The sequence below is a fragment of the Tauraco erythrolophus genome, chromosome 4, assembly GCF_009769465.1.
Source record: "Tauraco erythrolophus isolate bTauEry1 chromosome 4, bTauEry1.pri, whole genome shotgun sequence".
NCBI classification, from domain to species: domain Eukaryota; kingdom Metazoa; phylum Chordata; class Aves; order Musophagiformes; family Musophagidae; genus Tauraco; species Tauraco erythrolophus.
The window spans coordinates 13936664-13949815 of record NC_141468.1 but is presented as its reverse complement, the minus strand read 5'-3'; the positions used below and the strand labels follow the sequence as shown (position 1 = coordinate 13949815).

The window sequence follows — 13152 nt, the reverse complement described above, 5'->3', positions numbered from 1 at the left end:
GTGAGAGTGAGCACAGAATGATGGATATGACATGCCATGTGACAATCCGCTTTAAATAATAAAAGATAAAAGAAGTATTGCTCTTCATGATGAACTGCAAAGGCTAGATGTGGAAGTCACGCAGGTGGTCTTGTGTTTTTTTGTGGTCTTAGCTGCAGAGTTGCAAGTATCCCAGTGGAGGGTTTAAACAAAACCCCATGTGGAGCCTGAAGAATTTTCCCCAGTTTCTAGCTTCCTTTTGGCTCACTTTTGCTTTCAAAACTTAGCAAAGAGAGAACACGATGCAGCATTTTCCTGCTTCCTGGTGTTCCTGAGATCCTGTTAAGCAGTGCCAGGCAGAGTTGCCAGACACACTCTTTCAGGTTCTCCATTCTGTTCTTCAAAGAGTGAAAGCACATGTCTCAAAGCTTTGGAAAATACTTTGTGCAAAATCCAGCTATGAAATATGTACTTATGCTCCTTTACTGGACAGGAAAAAAGCTGCCCAAAGCTACGTTTAGTTAGATCTCCACAAAGTATTTTCAAAACCTTTGCATTTGGGCATCTCATATGAGTACGAATTTTTTCCTAGTTTTCTTGGGAAGAGACAGGTGATAACCCTGTGCAGCTCTGAACATTGTAGGCATTGCCTTCCTCCTGCAGTTTTACTGAGCATTTGCAGTTTCTTTATAATTGGCTGCCAAAGTATTGAACAGTTTGCGTATCTTTAACCTTTGGAGTAACACAAATGCAGCTCACAGCATGGTAGGTCATCACTATCTACAGCAAAGTGCAAAAACTCGTTCTAGTTTTGAGTAACTAAGTAATTATTGCTGATGTCCACAGTGGTACATGATCATATTACTCATCTCAGTGGTGGAACTGACTCCTAACATAAGCAGCAGAGTCCTACTTCAAACACTCCAGGTAGATGTGTTTGTCAAGATGATGGCCACCATATCTGTTATTTGATATGTTTAATAGGAAGAACAACTTAATTTTCCTTCTTTTTCATTTTCTGTGTCTGAACTTGTTTCTTATCCAGTATCTCCTCTCATTTCATGGCTGAGTAGTTTCCATAATAGTTATAAATTCTACAAGCAAAAGACAAATTGGAAAAATATTTATCAGGATTATATTACTTCTGCAATGCAGTTTCATACTGGCATGAGATTGCTTTGAATGTGTGAGGAAAAGAATGACGATATGCCGGCAATAGAGTGTGCTGTAGAGAAAAGGGAAAGTTTCACCTATTGCTTGAGATTAAACATGAGAAATGTTGGGATTAGGAAGATTGACAGAGCATAATCTGAAATTGAAGCCTGGGTCTATTAACTCATACATGTTGATCTATTTTGATAGTTTGTTTGTGACTTGGTAATTTTTTGACTTTGTATTTCAGTTTCTCTGAATATAACACAGTAGCTTCACAGGCACATAGTAAAATTGAAGTAATACACTTAAAAGGTGTGATTCATCTCACCTAATTTGAAGTATCTGTGATGTCTAAACACAAGCTAATCTTCTGAACTCTGTCTAATCACTGCTAAAAATAGGAACTCCTAAGGTGTGGTTTGCATTATCCTAATGTTCTGCTCTATGGACATCTGTTATGTCTTAGAACTGTCTGTTTCTTGGCATTGATCACAAAAAAGGAATATAGACATACATCTTGCAGGCATTTTGGAGAAGGATCTCAGTCAATCTGTGTTGAAAAGGTGAAACTCTTAGTGTAATTATGTATACGTTCTCGTGATTTTGAGTTTGAGCTGCACAAATGTATCCAAAATACTTCTTTGCTTTGGCACAGCAATTTGCAACTTTAGCAAAGTCTCAATTCACATATATTTGCAGCCTTTCAGTGATATTATAATTCACTGTAATAGGAGTCAGATTATCTCTGACTCCTCAAGTTACTGGGAGATGTGATACCTGTGGAGGTACGATCTCATGCGATTCAAGAGGCGACTGGAACTGGCACTACCCACAGTCTTAAAATTTGAAATTACTAAATAAATTTAAGTTTTTCCTTTGGAAAACATCTTTTTGTTTACAAATATGGAAAGTGGAATAGTCCAGCAGCACTTTCTCCTTCTGTGGTGCCAGGCAGCTGATATAACTAGAAGGAAACTAAGCTACAGTCCCTCTATACTGTCAGTATTAACCTTCTATACAAACTTTATGTGGATTCTGCTTCTTTGAAAAACTTATTGCCTTATGCTGAAGAATCCATATTCTTTTTTAGAAACCAAACCACAAAGACAAAAGGCAATGAAAGCTTCCTTTTGTTCTGTGTTACCTGACTGCACAGCAGGAGAGCTGAAACAAACATTTCAAAGCATCTCAGTTCTTGTTTCATAGGAAATGCAGGGGTTTGGAGGACAGACAGAAGCTGCCTCTCCTTTTCTGGAGGTGAAAGGAATGGGAGGCTGCAGGAGGGCTGTCCATGGGGGAGCAGGGAAGCAGTGGAGCAGAGAAAACAGAATTAAGAAAGCTTGTAGTTTGAATACAAAATAGATGGAAACTAAAAAAAGTGGAGTGCATCTGTCGTCTCTATTAGTGATGAATTTGAGCAGTGAAAACAAGTAGATGGGCAACAAAGACGGAGTGAGAATCGAGAAGTTCAGCACTGTGACACCTAGCTCTAAGGAGGTGCCTTTTTGCCTTGTAGGATCACCAGCCTGGAGCTAGGATCTTACTCATTCCTGAGGACTTTGAGACATAGTTTGTGGGGAGACATAAAGCCTTTCAGATTGATACATCCAGGGGAAAATGCTTTTGTATTTGCCAGTCCTGAAACAGAGATAGCAACCTTGAGGCTGTGTGCAGGCTGAGAGCAATTGTTCAGCAGGACAGTGAAGCATCTTAGGAAGTGGTTCACTGGAGGCAGCATTTTTGATCCTGCTTTCCAAAAATAGCAAGGTGCTTATCTCTGCACTTGGTATCCAGCTATGACTTTTTGATTTGGACAGTAAAGCCAGGTCAGTCCGTTGCTGAAAAGAAACTGTAAAGAGCTGCTGCCCCTGTAACAGTTCAGTGCATAATGCATGTAGCTGGGAGGTGAAGGACTTGTATCCAAATTCCCACTCTACTGAATTGCTGAGCAGAGACATCAATTCAGGTTTCCCACAACTCTGGCATTATTCTTAACCATCGGAATATTAGGTATTCTAAACCAGTTTTCTCACAGTCCTTTAGGTTGAAATAATTCCATTTTATATAAATAATCATCTTTTAGATGAGGCATTTGAGCTGCACTTTCCCCCATGAGAATGTTATAAACCTCCAAACTGCAGAGCCAGTCAGACACAGTCTGTGACTACTTAATTATCCATTTGTAATGAAAAAAGCACTAAAGAAGAGACCAAGAGAGACTTTCTCAGAATACTGAGCAGCCTTGTAGCCAGGGACACTTTCCTGGAAGGTGAGAAGTGCCACTAGACTCCACAGCCGGAAGCAGGCAGGGGGAGATTTCCAAATCTTCCACTAGTATCCATTCTTTTCAGGATAAATTGATAAAATGGGACATTTCCTCTAGCTCCTAATAGGTTTCCTTTTTGGTTTCACCCAGCAGGTGAGCTTTGAGAACCTGTACTGACTGGGCCATTCAGAAAGGACAGGAAAAGTGCTTAGCTGGACAATATGCAGAGGAAGGCTCAGTGGCCTCATTTTATGTGTGCTGGGACTTGCTCCATGGAAGAAAGATGCCAGAGGGGCTTCAGGCACACTGCAAGTGTAGATGATGAAACAGTGTTGTTTTGAAGTCCTTCTGTACAGCTACACCTTACTTAGCTTTGAAAATCCATTCCAAGACACTTATTCTAAAATCAGGGCTCTGCATTTCAATCAGTACTTGAAGCACCTTTTTTAGAACACTGCATTTGTTTCTTTTTATAGGAGGCATCAGTAAACTATTAATATTTATCAGTACTTCGACAGATGTTGACAATTTTAAAATAGAGGAGCTTCTTTATTTCCCAGAGCCATGTGTTGGTTAATGTTAATGCTTGAATGACAGCTATATTATTTTGTATGAATTTGAATACAGAATATATAAATCTGTGAACTAGTTACACATTATCTCAGAAATGTGGTGCCGCAGGGCTCAGATTACATATAAGGTTGTGATATTAAAATATTATCAGTATCAATTTGGAATTAGTCCTCACTGCCAAACCACAGTTACATCACCAAAGTTATTCTCAAAGAGTACCGATTCTGCCTGCCCTCCCAAAATATAGTATTTATATATATAGATTGCTGATTTACAAAAATACATACACATTTCTTTAAAAAATTGTATATAAGTTTTATTTTCTATTTTATTTCACCTGCAATGAATCTATGCTGGTTTTGTTGCCTGATATTTTAGTTATGGGGATGTCTCTCTCCTAATGGTATAAAACTACCGTTTTTATGCCTGATGCATCACATGATGTTGTCATCTAACATGGAACATGGACTACCTCTCCCTGCTGAGGCCTTCAGTGTTTCTGGAAATAAACTGCATTGCCAACAATGTCTTTTAACCTAATATATTTTGCCTACACTGAACATAGTTATGCATAGTCTTACATAATCTGAATTTTAAAGTCTTTTGCTTAAACTTGGTTTAGGAATGTCAGGGTTAAAAAATGCTGTAAAAGGCTGAATGATGCCCTGTTTCTAACTTAATTCCTTCTGATTCTAACTTAATTTACTGTGATGTCTTTTAGATGTGGACAACCTGAGAGTTCTGTCTTTTCCTATGGATGAATAAAAAACTTTTTTTACTTATATCCTTAACATGGTGTTCATTTGGGTTCAGCCATAGTAATATTTTTCTGACCTATGTAGTAATATTTTTCAGAGCTATAAAAAGGAAAGTCAGGAAGAAATAACTCACAGGCTGTCCAGGCTCGTCTCCTCCCAGGATCCTGAAGCCAAATCCAGACTCCATTCTCCGAAGGTGAACATCCAGCTCCTTGTAATCAGGACCTGATTTAAAGGTAAATTCCACTGAGCAAAGCATTCTGGCTTTGTCTTGAGAATTTGCACCATCCTCCCTCCCACCTCGTGTTCATTGCACATGACTAATGGCATCCTGGTTAGAGCTGGTGGAAACAAATGCGACACAATGTGTTGTACACAGACAAGAAAGAGACTTGAAAATGTAGGTATCTTGGAGGATGATTATGTTCGGTAGAATACACTAAACCAAGCTAGAACACATTCACAGAACAGTACTGGAAAAGTCTGTCCAAAATAGAGGTTACAACGGTGCCTTCTTCCTACAACTGACTGCATAATATACTGCTGTTCATCCACCTCTGGCATTTAATTTGTATTTTCCTTGCAGTTCATTAAAACCTAAAGAGAATAAACTGAAATGGGAGATAAAGATGCATAGAAAAATTATCAGTCCAACTTAGAAAAGATGAATAACCATTACAGGCCATTTTAGTTTCACACACAGATATAAAGCTGTATGTCTTTTTATGTAATGTGGCTCTTAAGTACTCCACTTTCAGGTAACACCCTCAACAAAGACTTTTAACGAAAGCTATCATTATAAGCCTCTGAGTCTTAGGATTTAAATTGAAAGCTAACATCATTAACTTGAACTCCTTAATGCTACTCAATTAACGTCTCAACAGCTTCCTGAATCACTACAATAGTGCTTCCATATGCCTGTATAACTTGCCTGTAAACATATATTCTGCCCTGGAACACATCAGTTCAGGAACGTAATGTTTTTTAAAAGTCAGTTTCTTATAAAAGTGTCTTTAGTGTCATTTGAGAGACCTCATTGTTTTGGGTCTTGATGCCCTCAAAATAGAAAAGAGACATTTTGAAAAAAAAAAAAAAAATCAGAAAGTACGAAGTAAAACAGTAAAAGAGTCAGAGGACTAAGAAATTGTCTGTTTCAGACGACTGCTTTGTCTGAATGTTCAGAGATGCTTTAGGCTCATCGCCTAAAGCAGGACCGTGATTAACAGGAACAGTCTTTCATACAGATTGCACTCTGGCCTATCAATTGTGACAGCTTTTGGCCAATGCCAGCTTGTTGTCAGCCCCAAAAGACCAAAAGGGATGAGTGGATTTATTTCAGCAAACTGTTCATAGTGTCTCCAGTTGTGCCTTGTTTCCTCAGGAGAGGAAGGAGTACAGATGGCTGAAACACAGTACTTCAGCAACCCTTGTTTACAGATCCCCTCCAGACTCATCAGTGGACAACACACAAACTGCAGAGGGGCAGATCTCAGTTTTAGTCTGGGATTGAAGCTGATTCAGTTTTAGTCAGGTCTTGCAAAGACAGAGACACAGAACTACATGCAGTGGCTCTATACTCTGACTGTGCAATGAAAATCCTCTTTAGACAACAGCACAGTGCACAGTTTCTGCAATGCGTATTGGTATGAGTGACACTGAATCACAAATATTTCAGTTGGTAAAATAAAACTATTACCCTTCTCTACCAACTTGCTTCTCATGTATTTAGAAGACAAACCCAAACAGATCCTAATGACTTATTATCCTGATTTTCAATTTATTTGATAAGTATCTCAATAGTGAATAAAAGAACAAATAAAGTTTGTGTATGTACAGTATGTTAACTCAATGTAAAAGTTGTTTCAAAGTTGTGAGAGGCAAAAGAATTTTAGGATGAAAGCGGTACCTAATCTTTATCTGATTTACTGTGCCTAAGTGTAACAAGGACGGGGTTCAGTACTAGGGAGAGGGCTTTGTACATAGACACAGTAGGATCACCATTTACAGTCCAGGTCTAATGCTCAAAGGCACTATTTCCAGCAGTCTGTCACAATCCAAGCGTTACCTTTATTTGCACACACATGAATGAATATGCACAGCTGGGAATACATTAGGCAAGTATAAGAATGTCAAGTTGTGGAGAATACATGTTCTGGCACACTGAGATGAAAACATCCCTCAAACACGTACATTGACAAAGTTGATCCAAACCAATGTCAGCACCAGACTCCAAAATAAGGGGTACTATTTTTTTTTTTTTTTTAAAGAGGCTGTTTTTATATCCGTTTAGAATGGAACAGGTAAGCCAGGTTGACCATGAAAAGGTTTAGGCTAAAAATACTGCATATGGTCATACTTGTCTATGAGCTCTAACACAGTTTGGAAGTCTTTGGATTAACTGACTATGCCATCACCCTTGCTCAGAAGAGCCTTCCTTCCCAAAGAGCTGGAAGTCTGTGGAGTCCATTCTCTGCCAACTCTTACCAGGTCACTGAAAACTGCTTTTAAAAAATAATGTTCTTTTCTCTCCCACCAAAGAAACAAAACATGAGACCAGAAAGGATCTCTGGGTCATCTAGTCCAACTCCCTGCTGCTGCAAGCCTCCGCAAGCAAACAGGACACGGACCTTACCAGTAAAGAGGACACTGGATGCCTAAGCTTGTTTGTAGTCTTTGTCACTAGGTCAGCTGCCTCATTCAGCATTTCACTGATGGATTGCACCCCATGATTTAACTTACTTTTTCACAGTAACATCATATTATCTCTAGCAACTGACTGGTATACTTAAGGAGTATTTCTTCCACTGCTGTTGCTCGCTGTTTCAGCTTCCATGCTTGGTATGATATGACTCCATTAGCTGCACTGGCCAGCTCTCCATTCGTCCGGAGACAACTACACCATAGATACCTGAAGTTACATGTCTGAACGTGGATCTGATTTCCACCCTCAGTTTTTGTGCTTAGGTCATTAATGAAAGTAACACAGAAGACTTATTGCAAGGGTCTCCACTAATATTATCCCTTCAGTCCAGAAAATTTCTTTTAGTATAATCACCTATCCTCTTTCTAGCCATTCCCCTTTACATTTTGTGCTAAGCATTGTCTTCTCCAGGCTAACATGGAAGTGCTTCAATTATAACTGGAATTTTGCAAGATGCCTAGGTGAAGTCTAGATTCATTAAACATGATTGCTTGTTTGGTGCAAAAAATCAGTTACCAGGTCACTGACACAACCAGCTTTTGGTAAATTCCTTTTGTATTAGGTCTCAGTTTATCTCCATATCAGCAGTCAGTCTTTAATCAAAAATATGTTCTGAAGTCTTGCTGATGATGAAATGCCTTTTTTCCTGTTTCTTAAAGACAGGTAAGTTGTTCACTATTGTGTATTTTTAACTACAGGAGCTTATGCTTGGTAGATTTGCTAAAAGTCGTTGCTATTATTTTAAACAAGTAGTTTCAATATTCCTGAATGTACATTGATCAAGTGCTCTTACCCATATAAGTGATTACATTTCATCTGGTATTTCTTCAATGCCTGCTTTTTTATGATTCTGATACTTTTTTTCCTCAGAAAGGATTGTTAGACAAACTAAATTTTGCCTATTCTTGCTGTAGCAGATTTTCAGTTGATCATACAAAGAAAATTACCTATACTTACAGAAAAATGATGCTCCTGTGCCTTGCAATATACTGCAAACTCTTGGTTAATATAACTTCATTATGGAAAATGTGCCTTCTTTTTCTCTTTGTAAGCTAGATTAGCACCTTGTGGTTCATGCCAAATAAGAAGAAATGAATTGGTTTGCAGACACGGGAGTCAAGACAAGACTGAATTAAAATAGTCTTTTGCACAGTGTTCTTCCTTCCAGTCAACTTAATACACCTGAATGTCCCATCTCCTACCAGTTTCAGCGAGAGGAGAGTTTCAACTTAAAGTCGATATTTCTGATTGTGTCCTACGGGTATTCTGTGCAAGAATGACAATGTTCCTTGCTCTCCATAGCCTCTCTGCACATTTGTATCAGAAAAAGAACTTCAGATTTGCCTGCTAGTAACTTCACTGCCTTTTTTTTATAGTTACAGCATTTTTGTTTCTGCTTTTTGTGTTTGATCAGTTCTTAACTGATCATTTGGCCAAGAAGAGAAAAAAACCCATTTCACTTTTCTAGATTACAAAACCAGCTGGCTCCACCATGAATTTGAGAATGATATTGGACAAGCTGTGATCTGATCATTGCCGCACAGTGAGGATGGTAAAGAGTATTGGGAAATCCTGCTTTCTGGCTCCTGGACGATGGGGAATTTGCTTTAAAGGTAAAGGTACCAGAATAGATTGTTACTGAACAATAGTGAGATCTCACAAGTGAAGATGTGAGTATCAAATCTCAGCTACATTCTGTGCTGCATTCGTATGAATTCCTAGGTGAATTACACATTTACGAGCCTACATGCAATTGTTTTTTAAAAGTATGTAGAGAAAATACATCTCTAAAGATTATTAATTAATTTTCTGTATGAGTCAAGTTGCACAAGTGCTATGTGAATTTTATAGTGATAAACCTGGTATTTGAGATGATGTTGTAAATGTTGATTTTTTTTTTTTTTAAATCAAATCTCTTCTATATTGCAATTAAATCAAGGATGAAAAGCTTTGTTGTAATAATTTTACAGTCTTTCTGAGTTACTTAGCTTTCCTGCTAAAAATAAAAATTAATTTGGACTCCTTTGCTGAACATGGTGAAGATTTTTGTTCCATATAATTCATTATTGTGAATTGTGAATTGTGATTGACACAAACCTACAATAACTTTTTATCTGAGTTTCAGATGCTCTTGAAAGATGTGAAAAGCTTGAAAACAGTCATTAGTCTGCTGATCTCCAACATGAAGAGCTTTTTAAAAAAACATACATATTTCCCCTTGATATTTATAGAGAGGAAAAGCTGGAAAATAAAGACTTCAGTATAAAAATCAGTAAAAAAAAAAGAACTGGCATGCTAACAGAGTTGTTAAACACATAAACCCTACTGGGGTATGCAAAAAGATCATATTTCATTCAGGATTTCTGTCCGACCTATGTAGAACTAGAAAAGACTTTAATGAGATTGTCGAAACAGCCTTTTTTTTTGTATGGGATGCCTGTTTTAACTGTTCACTTAACATGATCACATCAGGAAATCAAGTATTGCTGGTTTTTAAGAAATCCATTGCCACTTTACAAGGCTGATGTTGATTCAAACACCTGAAAGAGCTTCTGGTTTTGAAAGTTTTTGGTTTTAGGTTTTTACAGAAAAATATACATATATGGGAGCAAGGAATGGGTGGGTCTGCATAATACATCAGTTCTGTTCTTTTGCAAATGAATATTGAATTAATTTCAGTTTTACACAAAATATACCTTAAGCTTAGGTTTGGGCATGAGCTATAGAGATACATTTTTATGTTAAAGAGTGAGCACTAATGTATGAAAGCACATGTAAAACACCATTAAACATATACAAAGACTGGCTGAGGAAAAAGAAATACTTTTCCTTGCTCAAAATGCAAACCTATCATAAAAAGATTTATATTTAGCATTCTATAACCCCACAAAGCTCATACAAAAACAAAATGGTGACTGGGCAGTCGTAACTGGCCGTTATCTAGATAAATGATTAAAGAAAGAAGAATAACTAAAACATAAAATGAAGGACAATTAGTTTATAGAACAATGAAGGCTGAAGAATACTTGCCAGAGGAATCCGCTCGAAAACCAGTCCTGGGCAGCACTTGTTCTGAATAGGAAAACGGGGAATTAAAGATGAAATACATTTCTCAAGTTATTTAAAGATGCAGCATCATTTTCTCTGCTGTGTTTTGAGTTGCTGAAGTGTAATTTCTACTTTTTATTGCAGGTTTGTTTTCCTCCTCCCTTCCTTCCTGACTTCACAGAATCACACAATGTTAGGGATTGGAAGGGACCTCAAAGGATCATCTAGTCCACTCCTCCTGCCAGAGCAGGACCACCTAGATCAGATCACACAAGAACGCGTCCAGGCGGGTTTTGAACATCTCCAGAGAAGGAGACTCCACAACCTCTCTGGGCAGCCTGTTCCAGTGTTCTGTTACCCTTACTGGGAAGAAGTTCTTCCTCATGTTTAAGCGGAACCTCCAATGTTCCAGCTTATATCCATTTCCCCTTGTCCTATCATTGGATGCCAGTGAGAAGAGCCTGGCTCCATCCTCATGACCGTCATCCTTTACAGATTTATAAACATTAATGAGGTCCCCCCTCAGTCTCCTCTTCTCCAAGCTAAAGAGACCCAGCTCCTTCAGCCTTTCCTCATAAGGGAGATGCTCCACTCCCTTCATCATCTTTGTGGCCCTGCGCTGGACTCTCTCAAGCAGTTCTTTGTCCTTCTTGAACTGAGGGGCCCAGAACTGGACACAATATTCCAGATGTGGCCTCACCAGGGCAGAGTATCGGGGGAGGAGAACCTCTCTCGACTTACTAACCACACCCCTTCTAATACACCCCAGGATGCCATTGGCCTTCTTGGCCACAAGGGCACATTGCTGGCTCATGGTCATCCTGCTGTACACCACGACCCCCAGGTCCCTTTCCCCTATGCTGTTCCCCAACAGTTCAGTCCCCAACTGGTATTGGTACATGGGGTTGTTCTTACCCAGATGCAAGACCCTACACTTGCCCTTGTTGTATTTCATTAAATTTCTTGTCGCCCAACTCTCCAGCCTATCCAGGTCTCTCTGAATGGCCACACAGCCTTCTGGTGTGTCAGCCACTCCTCCCAGTTTAGTGTCATCAGCAAACTTGCTGACCATGCACTCTATTCCCTCATCCAAGTCATTGATGAATATGTTGAACAATATTGGTCCCAGTACTGACTCTTGAGGGACTCCGCTGGATACAGGCCTCCAACTGGATTCTGTCCCATTGGCCACTACTCTCTGGCTTCTATCCTTCAGCCAGTTCACAATTCACCTCACTACCCGATCATCCAGACCACACTTCCTCAGTTTAGCTGTGAGGATGCCATGGGAGACTGTGTCTAATGCTTTACTGAAGTCAAGATAGACCACATCCACTGCTCTACCATCATCCACCCACTGGGTGATGTCCTCATAAAAGGCTATCATGTTTGTCAAGCACACTTCCTCTTAGTGAGTCCATGTTGACTGCCCCTAATGACCCTCTTATTCTTGATATGTCTAGAGACAGCACCAAGGATAAGTTGTTCCATTATCTTTCCAGGGATGGAGGTGAGGCTGACCGGTCTATAGTTACCTGGGTCTTCCTTCTTGCCCTTTTTGAAGACCAGAGTGACATTTGCTTTCCTCCAGTCCTCAGGCACCTCTCCCATTCCCCACGATTTAGCAAAGATGATGGCAAGTGGCCTGGCAATGACATCTGCCAGCTCCCTCAGCACCCGCGGGCGCATCCCATCAGGACCCATGGATTTATGGATGGCCAGGTTGTTTAACTGGTACCTAACCAAGTCCTCATCAACCAGGGTATACTCCTCCTCTATCCTGACTTCCTCAGGAGCTTCAGGGTTCCGAGGCTCATCAGGGTAGCCTCCAGCGGCACAGACTGAGGCAAAGAAGGCATTCAGTAACTCTGTTTTCTTCTTATCCTCTGTCACCAGGGCACCCTCCTCATTCACCAGTGGGCCTACATTGCCTCTAGTGTTAGTTTTATCTGCAATATATTTGAAGAAGCCCTTTCTGTTGTCCTTGACCTTTCTTGCAAGGTTTAATTCCAAGGAGGTCTTAGCTTTCCTAGTTGCCTCCCTACATCCTCTGACAGCAGACCTATATTCCTCCCAAGTGGCCTGCCCTTCCTTCCATCATCTGTACACTCTCTTTTTCTACTTGAGTTTGCCCAACAGTTCCTCATTTAACCATGCAGGTCTCTTGGTACCCTTTCTTGACTTCCTACCTGTTGGGATGCACTGGTCTTGAGTTCGGAAGACTAACCAACTATCTTGGGCCCCTTTATCTTCTAGTACTCTGTCCCATGAGATTTCTCCTAGCAATTGTTTGAAAAGATCAAAGTTGGCCCTACTGAAGTCCAGGGTTCTAGTTCTGCTAGGTATTCCCTTCCTACATGAGATCCTGAACTCCACCATTTCATGGTCACTACAACCAAGGTAACCCTCGACCTTCAGCGCTTCAACCAGACCCTCCTTATTAGTGAGAATAAGATCCAGCAGCGCTCCTCTTCCTAAGTGGTACATATATGTATTCCTGCTAGATGTAGACCTCCCTGTTCATTTCTACGCAAAGTGAAACAGATGGTAAGATGGTAATGTTCCTTTAACATAACATAGGTTATGATGAAGATAAAATCATTAGTGTGTTTAAAGTTTTGAAAGTTAGTGACAATATTTGTGCGTATTCAAGTACAGCAATGGAAGGGAAA

General features: G+C 39.7%; 1 protein-coding gene across 5 annotated transcripts in view; it reads right to left on the bottom strand.

Moving 5' to 3' along the window:
- Positions 1–13152, bottom strand: part of MAGI2 (membrane associated guanylate kinase, WW and PDZ domain containing 2) — an 815351-nt gene that overhangs the window by 66144 nt on the left and 736055 nt on the right. For 4 of the 5 annotated variants that reach the window (XM_086609697.1, XM_086609698.1, XM_086609699.1 and 1 more), the window contains one exon: positions 4865–4956. In XM_086609697.1, the coding sequence (XP_086465823.1) occupies positions 4865–4956 (92 nt within the window). Of the gene's footprint in view, positions 1–4864; positions 4957–10462; positions 10505–13152 lie in introns of all 5 variants that reach the window. The other variant, XM_086609701.1, reaches the window with a different exon arrangement.